Below are 22,261 nucleotides of genomic sequence, written 5' to 3'. Positions count from 1 at the left end.
TAACTGTCATTATATAACAGAGAACAACAATGATTTTAGTATTTAAAAAAAAGATTTTAATGCGAATAACGTGTTGTTACTGGGCTAAGTGTCTGGGAACAAGATAACAACTGAGCCAACCTGGTTCACATCCCATGGCAAAACTATTTGAGAAACCCTGGATTAAAGAATATTATGTCCTATGGGTTGGTTGGTTATTACTGTCGGATTTGTGTTTTAAAAACTCTCTGGTGGAAGTATCCAGGATCTCCTGCAATTTCTCCTGCAATCCAAACTGGATTTTCATGGAATTTTGCAACCTCAGTTCAGATACTTTATATAAAATCGATCAAATATGGAGTTTGAGTTCAATATGGAGTTTGAAATATGTCGTTTATGGCATACCGACATTGCGTGGGGTCCAGCAGATGGCCTTGAAAATGAACTCTGCGCAGCTTGGGGTTGATGGGTGGAGGTTGGCCTGCCTACTACTTTCTTGTTGAGCAAGTTGTTCTGTGCTGAACTTAGCTTGACGTGCACCGGAAGACGTCTTAAACGTTTATACAGTTTTAGTGATAAAAGTATATTCATTCTAAAATAAAAACGATTTACCTTTGTACTAGCCTGTCTGAAGAATGAGGTTTGGGGGGGTTACACTTCTGGGATGTTTCTATTGGTTCTATTGTAGCAGACAGTGATTCCAAATAGCATCCAAATATTAAAGCCTGGTGTGGATTGTGGCCATTTCAATTCAATAACTTTGTACAGTGAACAGCCTTACAACCCACAGGGGTCCATAGAACCTCCTGATGAATGGTTCAGACCTTATGTACTTGTGTCGCTGTAACTGGGGGTGTACAGGAACTGGCTGATGCATTCTCCAACCAAACATGGACTCGTGTCCACTTTTGAAGGTTTCTTTATATAATTCTCTGACTCTAATATGTACAGACAAATATTTTAAGAGGATATGACAGTAATCACTGTGCCTGCACTAGGACCCACAGTTCCTTTATAAAAAAAAACAAGTAATGCTCTTAGAAGTTATCTTTTAATGCATTTCATACTCAGCTTTCCACTAAAAAAAGATACAAATAAAATACATGTTATTTGAAACATTAAAATTTGAAGGAGAGTACATGTTGTCTCGGAAAAACAGCACGCAAGACAGTTTTAAATGCATTGATATTCCAGGTATTTGTCCTATGTTGACCATGCACTGGTGACCTATGACTGTCATAGAGTGTCACATCCCAGAGTCTAAAACAGCGTTGTGTCTCAGAGTGTCTGATACAGAGTTGTGTCTCAGAGTGTCTGATACAGCGTTGTGTCTCAGAGTGTCTGATACAGCGTTGTGTCTCAGAGTGTCTGATACAGCGTTGTGTCTCAGAGTGTCTGATACAGCGTTGTGTCTCAGAGTGTCTGATACAGCGTTGTGTCTCAGAGTGTCTGATACAGCGTTGTGTCTCAGAGTGTGATACAGCGTTGTGTCTCAGAGTGTCTGATGCAGAGTTGTGTCTCAGTGTCTGATACAGCATTGTGTCTCAGAGAGTGATACAGCGTTGTGTCTCAGTGTCTGATACAGCGTTGTGTCTCAGTGTCTGATACAGCATTGTGTCTCAGAGTGTGATACAGCGTTGTGTCTCAGAGTGTCTGATACAGCGTTGTGTCTCAGAGTGTCTGATGCAGAGTTGTGTCTCAGAGTGTCTGATACAGCGTTGTGTCTCAGAGTGTCTGATACAGCGTTGTGTCTCAGAGTGTCTGATACAGCGTTGTGTCTCAGAGTGTGATACAGCGTTGTGTCTCAGAGTGTCTGATGCAGCATTGTGTCTCAGAGTGTGATGCAGAGTTGTGTCTCAGTGTCTGATACAGCATTGTGTCTCAGAGTGTGATACAGCGTTGTGTCTCAGAGTGTGATGCAGAGTTGTGTCTCAGTGTCTGATACAGCGTTGTGTCTCAGAGTGTCTGATACAGCGTTGTGTCTCAGAGTGTCTGATACAGCGTTGTGTCTCAGAGTGTCTGATACAGCGTTGTGTCTCAGAGTGTCTGATACAGCGTTGTGTCTCAGAGTGTCTGATACAGCGTTGTGTCTCAGAGTGTCTGATGTAGCATTGTGTCTCAGAGTGTGATGCAGAGTTGTGTCTCAGAGTGTCTGATACAGCATTGTGTCTCAGAGTGTCTGATACAGCGTTGTGTCTCAGAGTGTCTGATACAGAGTTGTGTCTCAGAGTGTCTGATACAGCGTTGTGTCTCAGAGTGTCTGATACAGCGTTGTGTCTCAGAGTGTCTGATACAGCTTTGTGTCTCAGAGTGTCTGATGCAGCATTGTGTCTCAGAGTGTCTGATACAGCGTTGTGTCTCAGAGTGTCTGATACAGCGTTGTGTCTCAGAGTGTCTGATACAGCGTTGTGTCTCAGAGTGTGATGCAGAGTTGTGTCTCAGTGTCTGATACAGCGTTGTGTCTCAGAGTGTCTGATACAGCGTTGTGTCTCAGAGTGTCTGATACAGCGTTGTGTCTCAGAGTGTCTGATGCAGAGTTGTGTCTCAGAGTGTCTGATACAGCGTTGTGTCTCAGAGTGTCTGATACAGCGTTGTGTCTCAGAGTGTCTGATACAGCGTTGTGTCTCAGAGTGTGATACAGCGTTGTGTCTCAGAGTGTCTGATGCAGCATTGTGTCTCAGAGTGTGATGCAGAGTTGTGTCTCAGTGTCTGATACAGCATTGTGTCTCAGAGTGTGATACAGCGTTGTGTCTCAGAGTGTCTGATGCAGAGTTGTGTCTCAGAGTGTCTGATGCAGCATTGTGTCTCAGAGTGTGATGCAGAGTTGTGTCTCAGTGTCTGATACAGCATTGTGTCTCAGAGTGTGATACAGCGTTGTGTCTCAGAGTGTGATGCAGAGTTGTGTCTCAGTGTCTGATACAGCGTTGTGTCTCAGAGTGTCTGATACAGCGTTGTGTCTCAGAGTGTCTGATACAGCGTTGTGTCTCAGAGTGTCTGATACAGCGTTGTGTCTCAGAGTGTCTGATACAGCGTTGTGTCTCAGAGTGTCTGATACAGCGTTGTGTCTCAGAGTGTCTGATGTAGCATTGTGTCTCAGAGTGTGATGCAGAGTTGTGTCTCAGAGTGTCTGATACAGCGTTGTGTCTCAGAGTGTCTGATACAGCGTTGTGTCTCAGAGTGTCTGATGTAGCATTGTGTCTCAGAGTGTGATGCAGAGTTGTGTCTCAGAGTGTCTGATACAGCGTTGTGTCTCAGAGTGTCTGATACAGCGTTGTGTCTCAGAGTGTCTGATACAGAGTTGTGTCTCAGAGTGTCTGATACAGCGTTGTGTCTCAGAGTGTCTGATACAGCGTTGTGTCTCAGAGTGTCTGATACAGCTTTGTGTCTCAGAGTGTCTGATACAGCGTTGTGTCTCAGAGTGTCTGATACAGCATTGTGTTTCAGAGTGTCTGATGCAGAGTTGTGTCTCAGAGTGTCTGATACTGCGTTGTGTCTCAGAGTATCTGAAAGAGCAGAATCAATCAAATCAATCACATTTATTTATAAAGCCCATTTTACATCAGCAGTTGTCACAAAGTGTTTTTACAAAAAACCCAGTTGGAATTTCTCTAGTATGAAAATCTGGTAATTTCCAAGATAGAAGATTCCTAGAATCAGGAGGGAATAATCAGGAAATCTGGACAATATCCAATATTTCTGAAACAACAGGGAATCTTGGAAAATCCACCAGGATTTTGCAACCCTTCTGATCTCTAGTCTATGTCTGCATCTTTTCAAACAACAACCCTGTTTTCCAAAAAGTTGGGATGCTGCGAAAATGTAAATAATGCAAATCATTTAAACCCTATATTCAATAGAAAATAGTACAAAAACAAGACAGATAAGAGAACACATCAAATGTTGACACTGAGGCAATTTATGGATTCTTTACAAATATATGCCCATTTTAAATTTTATGCCAGCAACATGCTTCAAAAAAGTTGGGACAAAGGCGACAAAAGACTGGAAAAGTTGTGTAATGCTAAAAAACTAAACCTGGTGGTATATCACACCACTAATTAGGTAATTTGGCAACAGGTCAGTAACATGATTGGGTATTAAAAGAACATTCCAGAGAGGATGGGTCTGTCACAAATGAGGATGGAGGGGTTCACCACTCTGTGAAAGACAGCGCAGGCAAATAGTGCAACAATTTAAGAATAACATTTCTCAACATAAAATTGCAAAGAGTTTGGGGATCTCATCATCAGCATCCTATTTTTTTTCAAAATGGAGTTGTATGTCCATTCAGCTTCTCCCATAACCGTGTTTTGCATTGTTGGCTTCCCCCAGAGTGTTATGGAGGGATGTTAATATAAAATGCATCGCTCCTGTCGTCATGGAGCCAGTCACCATGGATCTTACTGTCGTCATGGAGACAGAAATGGCCTTGTCTCTGTCAGGTTCAGTCGTATTGACTGTTGACGACTTTGTTGTGTTCCAGCGTGTGGAGGTGTTGTGAATATTTGCAAAGTTGACCATTACCTTGCATTATTTTGTTAAAATTACATGGAATCAACATTTAATCAACCAGCTTTTATCCAGTGGGTTGTTTACTCATTGCTCATCCAGTCACTGCACTCTTTAATCCACACTAATCAGAACAACTTCCTGTCAATACTGTGCCCCTCCTTCTCTCAAGTGATGGACACATACACACCTCCACACACCCACACACACATGCACTCACACACACATACAAGTTTACACACCCAAACAAATGTATATACACGCATGCAGACGTAAACACACACACACACACACACACTCGTATACACACCTGCACACACGTATACACACACAGATGTAGACTAACACACATAAGTTTTTCCTCACAGTTCTGCCCTACGGGTCAATGAGTGACCTACACCAGTGCTTATTAGACCCATGTCAACAGGCTTTGCAGTGTATGGACATAATCAATAAATCAACCTATTGTTTACTGGTTGTTTAGTTAGATTACTAAGAACTGTATAGAATCTTCAGACCATTGCATCCAAAGTTGACCATGTGAATGTGTTGGTTTTACCTACTCCTGCCTTGCATCGATTTATAATTTTTAGTATTTGTATTGATTATCAGCCTGCTAAAATATTTTTTATCAGCATATACTGGGAAAAATGATTTACTGGGCGTTTACAGTATCAGAAATGTGAATTGGAGATCCAGTAGCTCCCTCTAGTGGATAATATGTGACAGTGTTATAAGGATTGAGACAGTGCTGCTTTGTTGTTGTAGTATGGTAGTCTATGTTGCTGCAGTCTAGGCTACTGTGATCACCCAGAGACTTTATTCTGACATACCAACTGAAACTTATTTAATTCTAAGTCTTAGTAGCTCTAAGTCATGGGTGAGGGTGGCAATATAAAAAATGACGGACCTCAATGAAGGTTGAATCTGGCCCCCGACGCAACAACAACCCTCTACAATACATAGAAACAGATTGTCCAGTATCCATAAATGGCCTGGTATCATTTAAGCCGCAGAGCTCTGTGTCTTTCAGACCCCAAACATATGTTGTCCATTAATCATGTGTTTTAAAATATGCCATCTGTCTTTCTAAAACAGTGGTCATGTTAACCTACATGAATAGACAGAAGTTGCCAGCACATGCTGTGTTCTGTTTAGTATTGTTCAGTGTACTCCTGGTTGAGAGGTCATTTATTCGTCAAATGAAAGGGACGCACCCTCTTTCTCTTCCAATGTCATCACATGAAACACAGGATAATCTCTTAAACCTAGGGTGACACCCACATGGAAGTATTATATATTGACATATATTTCAAAAACATATATTTTTATATTTAACATTTACCATTATATTGTGACACAATGGCAGTTGTATGACACTGTGAATAAAGGTCCTTATGAAATTAGGATGAATGATTCTAACCAGTTGTTTCTTTACTTGCATTTACAATGTATTTAATAGATATTATGGTGAATACATACTGTACAGTTTACAAACTGGCTCTTGTTTGTAAAAGATAATAATTGTCTTTTTAAGTAATTAATGTAATGCAATAAGGCCTAGACTGGTGGTTATGTTGGTTTGCTCCCCATTTTGCCAACGATAATTAGTTTAACTCACAGTATTAAGGAAATTCTCTGAAAAATAATATCTTGAAGGTTAATTCCATGATTTGTTGATGAGAAATGCTTAAAGTACTGCATATTCATATATTTCATTATTTTAACGCATAATATTCAACATTAAAATATATGACATGTATTATGATTTTGTGAGAAGCGCAATTTATATATTTCATGAACGTATTCAGGGCACATATAAACACAAATATATGTTGAGAAATCCTCTACATACAGTGGGACAAAAAAGTATTTAGTCAGCCACCAATTGTGCAAGTCCTCCCACTTAAAAAGATGAGAGAGGCCTGTAATTTTCATCATAGGTACACTTCAACTATGAGAGACAAAATGAGAAAAAAATTATCCAGAAAATCACTTTGTAGGATTTCTAATGAATTTATTGGTAAATTATGGTGGAAAATAAGTATTTGGTCAATAACAAAAGTTCATCTCAATACTTTGTTATATACCCTTTGTTGACAATGACCGAGGTCAAACGTTTTCTGTAAGTCTTCACAAGGTTTTCACACACTTGCTGATATTTTGGCCCATTCCTCCATGCAGATCTCTTCTAGAGCAGTGATGTTTTGGGGCTGTCGCTGGTCAACACAGACTTTCAACTCCCTCCAAAGATTTTCTATGGGGTTGAGATCTGGTGACTGGCTAGGCCACTCCAGGACCTTGAAATGCTTCTTACGAAGCCACTCCTTCGTTGCCCGGGCGGTGTGTTTGGGATCATTATCATGCTGAAAGACCCAGCCACGTTTCTTCTTCAATGCCCTTGTTGATGAAAGGAGGTTTTCACTCAAAATCTCACGATACATGGCCCCATTCATTCTTTCCTTTACACAGATCAGTCGTCTTGGTCCCTTTGCAGAAAAACATCCCCAAAGCATGATGTTTCCACCCCTATGCTTCACAGTAGGTATGGTGTTCTTTGGATGCAACTCAGCATTCTTTCTCCTCCAAACATGACGAGTTGAGTTTTTACCAAAAAGTTATATTTTGGTTTCATCTGACCATATGACATTCTCCCAATCCTCTTCTGGACCATCCAAATGCTCTCTAGCAAACCTCAGACGGGCCTGGACATGTACTGGCTTAAGCAGGGGGAAACGTCTGGCACTGCAGGATTTGAGTCCCTAGCGGCGTAGTGTGTTACTGATGGTAGCCTTTGTTACTTCGGTCCCAGCTCTCTGCAGGTCATTCACTAGGTCCCCCCGTGTGGTGCTCACCGTTCTTGTGATAATTTTGACCCCACGGGGTGAGATCTTGCGTGGAGCCCCAGATCGAGGGAGATTATCAGTGATCTTGTATGTCTTCCATTTTCTTATAATTGCTCCAAACAGTTGATTTCTTCACACCAAGCTGCTAACCTATTGCAGATTCAGTCTTCCCAGCCTGGTGCAGGTCTACAATGTTGTTTCTGGTGTCCTTTGACAGCTCTTTGGTCTTGGCTGTAGTGGAGTTTGAGGTTGTGGACAGGTGTCTTTTATACTCATAACAAGTTCAAACAGGTGTCATTAATACAGGTAACGAGTGAAGGACAGAGGAGCCTCTTAAAGAAGAAGTTACAGGTCGGTGATAGCCAGAAATCTTGCTTGTTTGTAGGTGACCTTATTTTACAGAGGAATTTATCAATTAATTCATTAAAAATCCTACAATGTGATTTTCTGGATTTTTTTTTCTCATTTCGTCTCTCGTAGTTGAAGTGTACCTATGATGAAAATTACAGGCCTCTCTCATCTTTTTAAGTGGGAGGACTTGCACAATTGGTGACTGACTAAATACTTTTTTGCCCCACTGTATATGTGCATATATGTTTTGCATGTGAGTTTCCATATGAGTTTTCTGTGTGGGTTGAACGGAGCAAGTCCTTCAGTCATTTACAAGGTTAACATTCAGTTCTCTCAATTTCTTTTCAAGTTAGAAAACAATCACTAAAACAAGCTCATTGTGACATAATCTTTTAGAGAGTAACATACGTCAACATATGTTTATTCATTTTCACCTCTCAAATCAGCCCCACGGTCCCCACGGCATCCCATTTCTAGGTCAGGAACCCCGGTTCTAAAATTTTATTTACAAAGTTACTGAAATTAAACCAATAGAACCAATGCTAATCTAATACCAACCCAATGTTAATCCAATGCCAATCCAATACCAACCCAATGCCAACCCAATGCTAATCCAATGCCAACTCAATGTCAATGCAATCCCAGGGAAACACCATTACTTAGAACTGATAGGCAACTTCACACCACACCGAATGTCCAGCCACAAGAGAATGGTAAAATCAGAACCCAATTAAAAAAGGCACTTGTTGTTGGTATTCTAGGTTTAGCTCAGTGGATAGTGCTTGGTGATTTAAAAGCCAGATTCCATTCCCACAGGGGGGCCAGCATGAAAATGTATATACTCACTATGGTTATTTGTTCGGAATTAGAGCCTCTGCTAAGTAGCCTCTTTGAGAATGAAAATAAGTCTCCGGTGGGAAGGAGACTCCATCCTGCAGGTCACATGTTGAGACTGGCCTGTCCTCAGACCAACAGCAGGTAGATAGACGGCTAATGGGGATAAATACTGATTAAGGTCAGGGAGTCACAGTCATTCCTGTGTCCCAAATAGTGTTTTGTTCACTATATAGTGCATTACGTCTGACCTGAGCGTGGGGTGACCTAGGGCATCATTTTGGAAGCAGTCCCCGACAGAAGCCTTTGAGAAGAGTTGCACAACTTCAGTTTGTTTAGCAGATTTCCTAGGAATCCAAATTAAAGAAGCTATTCTAGAGTTTTCCTGTAACAGAGACCTTAACATCTTTTAATTTGATGAAAACCTTTTTTGAACCTTAACTTACTAGGTGAATTGACTGAAAACAGTTTCCTCTCTTTATGATTAGACTAGGTACTCCTCAGTTATGTTGTCTGGTGAATTCATCGGCGGCAGTGGCCATCCTCCCATTGATTGTTGCTTACATTGACGAAATTCAGAAGGCGCTATTATCCAGAGCGACTATATACAGAAAATATTTGAACCCACATCCCTAGCATCGCAAGCACTGTGGTCCATCAACTGAGCTACACTGAAATCCTTCATTGGCTTAAATGGAGACAGCCATTCTATTAATTATGTTGCTATGATAGCGGCAACTTCAAGAGATTTGAAAGTGTCTCCATTTGCAATGTCCGGCCCTCTGAGATTAGCATAGCAGGATGCTGTACTAATCAGATCAACAAGACTGAAGGCAGCTTCGTTCTGTCTCTATGCATCAAATCCCCCAATACTTTGGCTTGGTTGTCTCACTAATTGACTAAACTTGGTAATGTAAAGAAAAATGATTTTACCAAACTGTAACATTCTGTTGTAAAGACCAAATATTTAACATTTTTAATAATGCTAAAGGTAAAAAAATAAATGAATAAAGTAACAAGGGTTGACCACAGCATGGTTGATCCTAACTGTGAACGTAACAGAGTTGAAAATAACATGTTTGACCACAACAAAATTAAACGCAACATTTAAACTTCATAAAGTTCAGCATTGCAGGATTGAGTGCAATAGGGTTGACTACAACACCGTAGAACATGTTTTACAGTCACAGTGTTGAACACAACCAGGTTGACCAGAACAGGGTTGACTGTCAGAGTGTTGGACATAACAGGGTTGACTGTCAGAGTGTTGGACATAACAGGGTTGACTGTCCCATTGTTGGACATAACAGGGTTTACTGTCACTAGTAGTATAGCCTGGTCATTTCCAGACCTCTTTGGCTGTCTTGTACTATTTCACCTCCTTCATAGGTAGTGTAGTCCGGTCACTGCCACTTTCCAGTCAACTCCCCTGATCGTTACCCATTTAATGCCCCTCCCCCGTGGCTTCCCTAGCCTGGTCCAGGTAGGTGTGGTGGTTGCCGGAGGATTGGGTTGGCGAGACAGCGTCCGCAGATCCAGGACTGGGCTGGGGTATACCACACTAACTAATTGGGCTCAGGTTTCTGAGACCCATCGGCACGCCTCCCCACATGCAGCTAATGCCACATGGTAGAGAGATAGACAGACAGAGGGGCAAACAGACAGACAGGCAGACAGAAAAACCGACGGACATAAAGGCAGATCGACCTTTGGGAGAACCCTTGAAATAAACAGACGTGGCTCTGTGAGTCACACCTGGATTAGTACCGTACAACACTGACTGCATACAGGACCTGAGCCTGTTTCCTGTGGGTTCCTATGCACAATGGAACAGATACCTTCACGGATGTTTTGAGGGTTACCTATTTTGATTTCATCCTCTTCGTACTACTTTTGCTGTCTTTTTCTTTTTGTCCTTTTTTCCTTCTTTCATTTTTCCTCTTTTTTTTCTTTTTTACATTGGAGTTCCAGCGTCTTTTCATATATTGACTTATGGAGGAAACACCACGTGCCCTCGTCCTCCTCTCGAGAAGGTGAATATTGACAGGTGCATCACAGTGCATCACAGTGAGAGCACAGATGTTTACCTAGTCTGTTATGTTGTTGTCCTGTCATTTCACGACTGCATTCAGATATGTCTATATTGGATGACCATATGAATGAATGATTCATTAAACAAGTGGCTGTTATAGGCCATCCTTAGTTGTTAACCCTAAAGCTGTAGGCCATACAGTACTGGTGAAAAACAGCCATGGTGTGGTATTGTATGTACTTCATTTAACCAGTGGTGGATGCATATTAATATACTGCTTGTGGAGGCAGGTGAGATCGTCATGGGTGCAGTTGAAGTGATTAAGTTTGCCTGCGCTGATCACCACAATAACCAGCTGGTTTTATTTCATCAATCACAACCAGAATGGATGATAAAGACTGTTCACACTTCTGCTGAGGAAGGGCCAAAGAACTGAGCAAATGGTGAGCCCATGCTTATTAGTCCTATTTGATGTGTGTCCTCTGTACTTCTCTCAATCTTTTATAGTAAGATTTGACTTTTTACTGAATATTTTTCACCATTTTACTGCTTTGTTAAATGGGTGGGGAACCTGAGGCTAGAGGGACGGTACTTTACTGTTACAGTTTATTCCCTCTCCAAACAATAACAGGACATTGAATGTCAGTGCTGGACCAAAAACCAATCAGACGAGTGCCACTGCACTGACAACAACCAATCAGATGAGTGCAACTGGACTGATAACAACCAATCAGAGGAAGAGGAGAGCTACATTGAGGAGGATGAGGAGTACCTATGCGCAACCCAAGTAAATATTATTCTCTGTAATGGGACTATATGCATTGAAGATAGAAATGAATGTCTTGAGGTGTAGTATTACTGATTTATACAGTGTTGGAGTTTCTATTGTTCTAACAGATGCATTTCTTGGCCTTCATCAGAGACACACAAAATACAATTCTTGGCCGGTATTGATGTTGTGTTTATTTTTACCGACCGCTGCTCCGAGTAAGCCCTGGTCATATCTAAGCTACCTGACTGACACAAACTGAGGATTAGCCAGGGAGCAGGACAGGGCTAACATATGGCTCTACAAGCCAGCTGATCCTTCTGTAACCTACAACTCTTAGTGATGCTACACACATACCACACACAGAGCACCAGAGGAGCTCCTTAAATCTCCTCAGAGGAAAATAACATTCTGGTCATTAGTGAACGCTCATTCAGCGCATTCAGTAGGCAGAACAGTGTCCAGGTCCAGTGGTTGACAGCTCATACAGGACCATTCAGTCTTAGTCTGCTCTAATCCAGGAACAGTCACAGGATTCCCATTTTCCAGAAATCTTCGCGGTAGGATTCTGGGTTTTCCTTTATATTTCCAACTAATCCTCCAAGTGGGTTTTCTGGAAAGCCAGGGGATTTGTGTGAACTGAGTGAACTCTGTTGTCCCCCCTGTGGTTCTGGAAGGATTGGGTCCAGTTTAATCCCCTAATTAACTTCATGTGATGGCTAAATGGTTTAGTTTGTGAGGTAAATGTCTTGTGTGTGGTTGTGTGGCAGTGTAGTAAACGGACAACTGTACATATTGTCAGTTGTTCTTTGTTGTTCTGGAATATTTTTCTCTTTTACTTTCGCTGAAACGATATTTGTTTATTTTTTTATTCCACAGTTTAATACTACACAGCCATTTCTGTTGATACGTTACGTCCCTTTTCAATTCCCACAACGTTACAAAGTGCTTAAGATCCCACACTGCATCCGTAGGATGGCTTTGAGGCCGACCTCTACAGAAGTCCCCAGCTGGACAGGGACGTAGCGGCAGCGAGGGACATCTACCAGGACTCTGCTGTCTCCGTCAGAGAATACAGGTCGATCGATGACGTGGACGTTGACCTGCACATCAACGTCAACTTCTTGGATGTGAGTTCTGAGTTTATGTTGCTGCCTTGCATCGCTGTTGCTCTGGCCTAAATACTATAGATGCCACAGATTTATTTAAAGTAATGTTGGTGACCCTCAGAATCACTGAGAATCAGAATCACCTTCATTTGCCAAGTGCATTTGCAGTACATACCGACAATTTAAACTGGTAGCATGGAACCGCCACACTGGCTGTCTGAGGTTTCCATACTTACACGGTGTATAAAATAGATGAAGTGGAAATTTTTCTTACGCTGTTCACGTTAAATTTGTGTCTTTCTTATCCCTAGGATGACGTGGCCAGGGCGTGGAAGATCATCCCAGGGGAACCCATTATCATCCGGCTGCGCTTCTCTCTGTCCCAGTACTTGGATGGGCCAGAACCCACTGTGGAGGTCTTCCAGCCGTCTAACAGAGATGCATTTAGCCTGGGTCTGCAGCTACGAAAGTGAGCATTCCCAGAATACACCCCATTGGAAACACCTTGCTTTGTCCTTAATATATTCACGGCCAGGTTCTGGTAGTATGGATCTCATCTGCAGTTTGCAGTGGTCTGGGGACTGGCAGAAGGCAGACAACGTGAAGAATGTTGGCATGCATTCAAGCCTCTGCCCACCGATAGCTGGTAGAGCTGCGATCGGCCTCACAAGGGTCTATGATGGCAAAGTGGTCTTGGCCCAGATGTTGAGTTTTTGAAATGTTACAAAGCCATAATTGTCACTTCACTTTGTCACTTCATAAGACAGAAACATAAACAGAATTGGAACACAAATAATCACATTGTCCAAATACAAATGGGTTACGGGGGTGTCTTCTTCTTACCTCCTAGGGTTTTGAGCAGCTTCGTGTCCCAGCAGTGGAAGGACCTGAGCAATGAAACACTTGTGGCCCAACAGAAGACCCGACACAGCTGGTTCAAACCTGGAGGAACCATCAAAAGGTTCCGGGCCGGACTCAGCATCCTGTCACCCGGGTCCAGGTACGTTACCGTTCATTCCCACTTCAGAAATGTACTCAGGAAAAAAACCCATACAACACCCAGTTCTTCCTACGCAGAGTAAATTCAATATGGCTGAGCCATCAAAGGGTTAGGTTTAGCTACCTTTATATTGCTTGAATCCAGATCCTCTCAGATGTCCACATGTATCTACGACAGTTACAGTTCAGGAGGAGTTTCTGGACTTTTACAAATCCCTCCCTGTATGGTCCAGACCCGGTGAAGTCCACAACGGCCAAGATCCTTTGCCTCTGAAGGTAAAGCTGGTTGGACCAGAGATGAGAATCAATCGACTCATGAACCGGACTGTTTCTTACACTATTAAGAACCCTACAGGAGAATTGTTCACCTACACACCTAATGGCAAGGTATGGTCACTACCTGTCCTCAGCTACACCCACCATGCCCCTCAGCTACACCCACCATGCCCCGCAGCTACACCCACCATGCCCCTCAGCTACACCCACCACGCCCCTCTGCTACACCCACCATGCCCCTCAGCTACACCCACCATGCCCCGCAGCTACACCCACCATGCCCCTCAGCTACACCCACCATGCCCCTCAGCTACACCCACCATGCCCCTCAGCTACACCCACCATGCCCCGCAGCTACCACTGTGTGCCATGGATCTAATCCATTCCATATTGGCTTCATCACTTTCTTTCCCACTCCTATGGTCATTGTCATCGCCATGTTGACAACAAAGCACGCAGTGATCCACAGTCAGGCTGACAGCATCAAGAGTCTGACAACTAAGACGGTTGACATTGTTGGACTTGGTCCTGCTGGTTCATTCTAGCCACCGTTCCCTGTCTTGAAGTTGACCCTGTCGGTTGACATGCTGTCTTGTCCTCTGCCCTGCCTCAGAGGGTGGCGGTGTCTGCAGTTCGGTCTCCAGCTCACATCACAACCAAACAGCTGATCGAGCTGCTCTTCTCCTCTGAGGCCCTGGTTCACTGCAAGTCAGTCCCCACATTACAACATGGTTTCTTAGTACAGGTATGGCCTAATGCACTGTCTTCAGGAAAACACATGCAATGTATATAAACGATTCACTGTCAGTAAACATTGTGTTTGGTTCAATCAAACTTACATTTCAGACTGGTCTTGGGTATGGTTTAAAAACCAGAAAATACACCAGACTGGTCTTGGGTACTGTTTAAAAACCTACAAAAATTACAGACTGGTTTTTGGTACTGTTTAAAACCTACAAATATTACAGATTGGTTTTGGATACTGTTTAAAACCTACAAATACACTCACCTAAAGGATTATTAGGAACACCATACTAATACTGTGTTTGACCCCCTTTTGCCTTCAGAACTGCCTTAAGTCTACATGGCATTGATTCAACAAGGTGCTGAAAGCATTCTTTAGAAATGTTGGCCCATATTGATAGGATAGCATCTTGCAGTTGATGGAGATTTGTGGGATGCACATCCAGGGCACAAGCTCCCGTTCCACCACATCCCAAAGATGATCTATTGGGTTGAGATCTGGTGACTGTGGGGGCCATTTCAGTACAGTGAACTCATTGTCATGTTCAAGAAACCAATTTGAAATGATTTGAGCTTTGTGACATGGTGCATTATCCTGCTGGAAGTAGCCATCAGAGGATGGGTACATGGTGGTCATAAAGGGATGGACATGGTCAGAAACAATGCTCAGGTAGGCCGTGGCATTTAAACGATGCCCAATTGGCACTAAGGGGCGTAAAGTGTGCCAATAAAACATCCCCCACACCATTACACCACCACCAGCAGCCTGTACAGTGGTAACAAGGCATGATGGATCCATGTTCTCATTCTGTTTATGCCAAATTCTGACTCTACCATCTGAATGTCTCAACAGAAATCGAGACTCATCAGACCAGGCAACATTCTTCCAGTCTTCAACTGTCCAATTTTGGTGAGCTCATGCAAATTGTAGCCTCTTTTTCCTATTTGTGGTGGAGATGAGTGGTACCCGGTGGTGTCTTCTGCTGTTGTAGCCCATCCGCCTCAAGGTTGTGCGTGTTGTGGCTTCACAAATGCTTTGCTGCATACCTCGGTTGTAACGAGTGGTTATTTCAGTCAAAGTTGCTTTTCTATCAGCTTGAATCAGTCGGCCCATTCTACTCTGACCTCTAGCATCAACAAGGCATTTTCGCATACTGGATGTTTTTCCCTTTTCACACCATTCTTTGTAAACCCTAGAAATGGTTGTGCGTGAAAATCCCAGTAACTGAGCAGATTGTGAAATACTCAGACCGGCCCGTCTGGCACCAACAACCATGCCACACTCAAAATTGCTTAAATCACATTTCCTTCCCATTCTGACATTCAGTTTGGAGTTCAGGAGATTGTCTTGACCAGGACCAAACCCCTAAATGCATTGAAGCAACTGCCATGTGATTGGTTGATTAGATAATTGCATTAATGAGAAATTGAACAGGTGTTCCTAATAATCCTTAGGTGAGTGTATATCAGACAGCCCGGATAAAGCCTTTGTGAATGATTGATGTAACAAACTCTTTTAAATATTACACATTCTAAGATGGCTACAGGAAATGCAATCACACATCTGTTTACTAAAACTGCAAAATGACTAAATTAGCTAGAAGATTAGTTTAATGTGCTCTGTTGAATTTCTGTACCAGTCGCCTCTACTCTTGTTGCATATAGGTGATGAAATATGCAGAACAGAGGATTCCCACTCTGAATGAATATTGTGTTGTCTGCGACGAGCGACACGTTTTTCAGAACGGCTACATGTTAAAGGTGTGCTCCGTAACTTACGAAAAAAGCATCATCACCCATCATCTTGAATGGATGACTTTAATGTGGAAGTGGGACCGTGAAAGGCCTGTTTGTTCTTTTGTTTACAGTCTACCGTGTGCGGCCGGGAACTGTGTGTGTTCTCTTTTTATACGTTGGGAGTGATGGCCGACGCTTCAGAGGAGGTGGCCACTGGAGCAGAGGTACATATTGGGACACATACACATGCACACACACGCCGTGCGCCTCATTATACTATGATCATGACCAGTGCCGACTCTAGCCTTTTGGGGGCCCTATGCAACATTTTCTTTGGGGCTCTAGCGGTAGGGGGCCCTATGCGACCACTTCCGTCGCTTATGCCTAGAACCGGGCCTGATTATGACCACCTGGTCTCTGGGGTCCAGGTGGTGGACCTGCTGGTGGCCATGTGCAGGGCCGCTGTGGAGTCCTCTCGGAATACCGTCATCCTCGAACCGTACCCCTCAGTGGTCGATCCATTGAACCCCAAGTCCCTGGCCTTCAGTCCTGAGGTACTGTACTGGATTTATTCAGAATAAAAGTATGCTGTCGGCGATGGAAAGCCATGTACAGTGAGTCATTTGTGAGTCGTCTGCTGTCACATTTTTAGGGATTATATTATCGATTGATCAATCAATATCTATATTTCCACAGAGGAAGAGCTTCGACAGGCTGCTGAAAGCTCTGGACAGCGTCATGATGATCAGGCAGATGACACAGGTGACTTAAGTAATACAATGTTTAAAATGTCTGTTTTGCATACTTAATAAATGTGTCCCTTGATTTCTTTTTTTAAAAGATACGTTAAAGTTATGTTTTCTGGCATTTATATGCTCTATTGGAGAAAGAGTGGTGAATGATGGAGGAGAATTTTGTTAGAAGAGTAGTGGGCTGATTTAATCCTGGTATATGACCAAATTTATTTTCAATCAATCAATCAAATTTATTTATCAAGCCCTTTTTACATCAGCAGATGTCACAAAGTGCTTTTACATAACACCTAGCCTTAAACCCCAAGGAGCAAACAACAGTAGTGTTGAATTTCACGGAAGGCAGTGGCTCAGGCTGGATTTAATCCTGGTTTATGACCACCGAAGGCAGTAGCTCAAGCTGGATTTAAACGTGGCGTATGACCACCGAAGGCAGTGGCTCAGGCTGGATTTAAACGTGGCGTATGACCACCGAAGGCAGTGGCTCAGGCTGGATTTAATCCTGGTATATGACCACCGAAGGCAATGGCTCAGGCTGGATTTAATCCTGGTATATGACCACGGAAGGCAGTGGTTCAGGCTGGATTTAATCCTGGCGTATGACCACCGAAGGCAGTGGCTCAGGCTGGATTTAAACGTGGCGTATGACCACCGAAGGCAGTGGCTCAGGCTGGATTTAATCCTGGTATATGACCACCGAAGGCAATGGCTCAGGCTGGATTTAATCCTGGCGTATGACCACGGAAGGCAGTGGCTCAGGCTGGATTTAATCCTGGTATATGACCACAGAAGGCAGTGGTTCAGGCTGGATTTAATCCTGGTTTATGACCACCGAAGACAGTAGCTCAGGCTGGATTTAAACGTGGCGTATGACCACCGAAGACAGTGGCTCAGGCTGGATTTAATCCTGGTATATGACCACGGAAGGCATTGGCTCAGGTTGGATTTAATCCTGGCGTATGACCACCGAAGGCAGTGGCTCAGGTTGGATTTAATCCTGGCGTATGACCACCGAAGGCAGTGGCTCAGGTTGGATTTAATCCTGGCGTATGACCACCGAAGGCAGTGGCTCAGGTTGGAATTTAATCCTGGCGTATGACCACCGAAGGCAGTGGCTCAGGTTGGATTTAATCCTGGTATACCCCGGCTTAGGCTGCTTTTACTGATTTATCCACTAAAATGTAATATCTTTCAGGGTCCATATTCATCGATCAAGAAACAGATGGACACAGTAGATCCACTTGCTCACCCTTTGCTGCGATGGATAATATCAAGCAACAGATCACATATTGTCAAGCTGCCGTTGAACAGGGTTAGTTTTACAACGCCGCTCACTAGTCTCCTGTAGCACCTAAATACATGTGGATGACTCAGACAATCTTATTAACTACTATTGTTATTAGTACTACAACAATTACCACTCCCTACGACTACTACTACTACTACTACTACTGCTACAACTATTACCACTCCCTCCCTACTACTACTACTGCTGCTGCTATTATTCTTACTACTATAACTTTTACCACACCCTACTACCACTACTATTACTACAATTACTTCTACAGCTATTACCACTTACTACTACTATTACTATTATTATTATTACTACTATTACCACACCCTACTACCACTACTAGTACCACTATTACTACTACAACTATTACCACTCTCTCCCTACAATTACTACTACTATTATTATTACTACAACTATTACCACTTCCTACTACTACTACTATTATTACTACTACAACTATTACCACCTTCTACTACTACTACTATTGTTACTACTACAACTATTACCACTTCCTACTACTATTACTACTACAACTATTACCATTTCCTACTACTGTTACTACCACTATTACTACTACAACTTTTACCACTTTCTACTACTACAACTACTACTACTACTACTACTATTACAACTACAACTATTGCCACTCCCTACTACTACTACTACTACTATTATTACTAATATAACTATTACCACTGCCTACTACTACTACAACTACTACTATTATTATTACCATTACAACTATTACCACTTCCTACTAGTACTACTATTTCTATTACTACTACAACTATTACCACTTCCTACTACTACTACTCTTTCTATTACTACTACTACTACAATAATTGGCTTTGCTTGCTGACTTCTTGTCTGTTTGATCCATAGCAACTAAGGTTCATGCACACACCCCATCAGTTCCTGTTAATCAGCAGCCCTCCTGCCAAAGAGGCTCGCTTTCGGGCAGCGAGAAAACTCTATGGCAGCACCTTTGCCTTCCAGTAGGTTACACACTCACACACACTCACACACATGCACACACATGCACACACACACACAGACAAACAATAGTGTATTCTCTCTAACATTTGTTCTCCTATTCTCCCAGTGGTTCCCATATAGAAAACTGGCATTCTATCATGAGGAATGGACTAGTCAACGCCTCATGCACAAAACTGCAGGTATGGTATTCTAAAGTGTATAACAGACAATTGTACAGAGTAGTAACGATCATGAGATCTACTGTCCGTCTTATCAAGAGGTGACCCCACAGTGACCTCACAGTGACTTTTCCCGAGTCACACTGAATATTGGACCATTTTAATATGTATAAACCTTACATGAGTCTTTTCCCTTGTTTCAGATTCTTTTAAACCCATTGACCTGTCCTCTTCTCTCCTCCAGCTACATGGTGCTGCATATGGGAAGGGCATCTACCTGAGCCCAGTGTCAAGCATCTCCTTTGGATACTCCGGGATGGGTAGAGGACAGCACGACATACCCACTAGACAAGAGCTGGTCAACCTTAACAACCACATCAACACCCTGAAACAGGTTCCCACCCAAAGCACATTGGGATTAGATGATCTTAACAGGTTTTTCTCTGGATTTTAATGTCTAGATGGCTCGATGAAATCACATGCTACAGATGCCGTATGCTTCTGGGTGAGCTTCAACTTTCCTCTTCTTTTAGGAACAACCAGGACGTTCCAGGTTCCTTCAGAGCAGGAATTTAAATTGTATTGCGATTTGTGAAGGTACATATTTGTTTGTGTTTTGCAATATTACTGTCTCACATTTACCCATTTGGTAAAGACTGACACAGGCATCTTCCATTGTAGATTTTTGGGTGTTTCTTCCAGTTTCCTGTCACAGTTACTACTACAGTATTGTTATCATTTTCCCAATGCATTTTTTAAGGGTCTGTAACACAGGCTTTTTGCCATCACCACAGCAACACCCACTATCATGTTTTCCTAGCTCAATGAACTTAGATTTGATCAGCCAGTCCCTTATTACTGTAATGATTGTTTCCTCAGTGATAACATCTAAGGATCTTCAGAAACACAGGGATGTATGGGTGTGTCCAATGTCTGACCACGTGTGCACACGATTCTTCTTTGTGTAAGTATGGAGTTTCAGAAAAACACTAAAAAAGTCACCCAGCTGCTAGTGTTAATCAGGTACCAACCACTTCACCTACCCAGCTACTAGTGTTAATCAGATACCAACTGGGAGATAATCTGCCGAAACTGGGAGAGTATACCCGGAGAGTATACTTTTTTTTGCTGTCCTAATGAACCCCACCAAGATCCCAGATTTCCTGGAACCAGCATGTCTCTTATCATAACATGCTTAATGTTGCTTAGGTCTCTCATTTTCAATGTTCAATCAAATGTTAACTGAACGCCTTGATGCCGGCCTGCCTGGTTTATATAGCAAACAACAGTCATGTGACTATCTGTAGGAAAGATCCCTGTTTGTTGACAGGGAAGTGTTCCTAATGAACTGACCACTGGGTGTAAATACTGTACAATGTATATCGGTGTTTCTTTCTTTCTCCACACATTATATATTAATATATATTTATAAACTGGGTGGATTGTGTCTTGAATGCTGATTGGCTGATAGATGTGATATATGAGACTGTATACCAAGGTAATGACATTTTATCCGTTTTTACTGATCTAAATGCGTTAGTACCCGGTTTATTATTACAATAAGGCATCTCTGGGGGTTGTGAAATATTGCCAATACATCATGGCTAACCCGTCACTTCAAAGAACAGCTTTGAGAAATTATATATTGTCAAAATACCAAAACCCCTCATCCCTAAATGTGTACATATATATAATGTATGTGCAGGGGTGGTTATAGGCATAAGCTACATAAGTGGTCACTTGGGGCACCCAATTGCTAGGTGGCCCCCAACTGCTAGGGGTGAGGGGCCCCAAATCAAATTGCTTAGGGCACTGTGTATATGTATGTGTACTGTATATACAGTAAAAAGTCATATAATCATTTAATATATTACGTCTCTGACCACCCTGATAATCGTTGTCTTCTCCAGGTATGAGAATGGCCAGGTGGGAGATGCCAACGTCAACACCCAGGACATCCGCATTGAAAAGGAGATTATCAGGGTGATCGGGACTAAGTCCTGCTGAGGGACGGTCTGTGTACCGGATCACCATGGCGTGCCACCTGCCGCTGTGGGTGCATTCCTCTGCTCAGACCATGCTCATACCTGACAGATCGTGCAATGCCTCACTAAATATGATGATGTAATAGACTACCATATAGTGTGCTAGAGCAAACTGTGAGTCAATGAGACATGAAAGAAAAATAAATGCATGCAATGTCTGACCTGGAACAGGAGACCAGGACTACAGTATGGATCTGAGAGGGAAGTATTTTTCGTGCTACTGAGTTGAACTAAAACAACACAAGCCAAATCGGATCAAGCCAGGCAACAAAGAACTATGGGGGCAGAATGTATCCTAGTGGTTGAGATCGTTTGGCTAGTATTGGCTGATCCACTAGCTGAAGGAGTCAGATCTGGAGAAAAAAAAAACATTTATAATTCACACACATATACAAGTACACATATTTCACACATTTGCAATACAGTTGCGCTCAAAAGTTTGCATACCTGAGATGAAAACATGAGTGAGCAGGCAAAACACATGTCTTTTATTTCTTATGGGATTCATATTCAACTGTAGGTTATAACAGAATGGCACAATCATAAAACAAAACATGGCAACAAAGAAAAAAATTAACTGACCCCTGTTCAAAAGTCTGTATACCTATGGTTCTTAATACTGTGTATTGCCCCCTTTAGCATCAATGACAGGGTGCAGTCTTTTTTAATAGTTGTCTATGAGGCCCCAAATTCTTGCAGGTGGTGTAGCTGCCCATTCGTCTTGGCAAAATGCCTCCAGGTCATGCAAAGTCTTTGGCTGTCTTGCATGAAGTGCACGTTTGAGATCTCCCCAAAGTGGCTTGATGATATTAAGGTCAGGAGACTGTG

General features: G+C 42.6%; 1 protein-coding gene across 4 annotated transcripts; it reads left to right on the top strand.

Moving 5' to 3' along the window:
• Positions 1 to 10,014: 10,014 nt before the first annotated feature.
• LOC105018311 (protein mono-ADP-ribosyltransferase PARP6) lies at positions 10,015 to 21,959 on the top strand. Of its 4 annotated transcripts, none has more exons than XM_034288117.1 (20): positions 10,015 to 10,552; positions 10,935 to 10,994; positions 11,183 to 11,338; positions 12,295 to 12,450; positions 12,741 to 12,898; positions 13,280 to 13,429; positions 13,662 to 13,815; positions 14,318 to 14,449; positions 15,302 to 15,358; positions 16,114 to 16,209; positions 16,317 to 16,409; positions 16,614 to 16,739; positions 16,882 to 16,947; positions 18,133 to 18,249; positions 19,117 to 19,229; positions 19,337 to 19,409; positions 19,633 to 19,782; positions 19,922 to 19,985; positions 20,268 to 20,352; positions 21,299 to 21,959. In XM_034288117.1, exons 2-20 carry the CDS (start codon positions 10,992 to 10,994, stop codon positions 21,393 to 21,395), a joined length of 2,046 nt encoding a protein of 681 aa, XP_034144008.1. In that variant the 5' UTR covers positions 10,015 to 10,552; positions 10,935 to 10,991; the 3' UTR covers positions 21,396 to 21,959. The 4 variants fall into 4 exon arrangements, with proteins under 4 accessions (XP_034144008.1, XP_034144006.1, XP_034144007.1 ...); XM_034288115.1 differs by having other exon boundaries at positions 10,842 to 10,994; XM_034288116.1 differs by having other exon boundaries at positions 10,838 to 10,994.
• The last annotated feature ends 302 nt before the right edge of the window (positions 21,960 to 22,261 follow it).

Source organism: Esox lucius, chromosome 19, assembly GCF_011004845.1.
Source record: "Esox lucius isolate fEsoLuc1 chromosome 19, fEsoLuc1.pri, whole genome shotgun sequence".
Classification (NCBI taxonomy): domain Eukaryota; kingdom Metazoa; phylum Chordata; class Actinopteri; order Esociformes; family Esocidae; genus Esox; species Esox lucius.
This window is presented reverse-complemented; position numbering and strand designations above follow the sequence as displayed.

Bases quoted from the DNA above. Each gene is read 5' to 3' on its own strand.
- LOC105018311 (XM_034288117.1), top strand. The intron at 13,816-14,317 runs GTATGGTCACTA...GCCCTGCCTCAG, and splicing joins CCTACACACCTAATGGCAAG to AGGGTGGCGGTGTCTGCAGT. The intron at 20,353-21,298 runs GTAAGTATGGAG...TGTCTTCTCCAG, and splicing joins TGCACACGATTCTTCTTTGT to GTATGAGAATGGCCAGGTGG.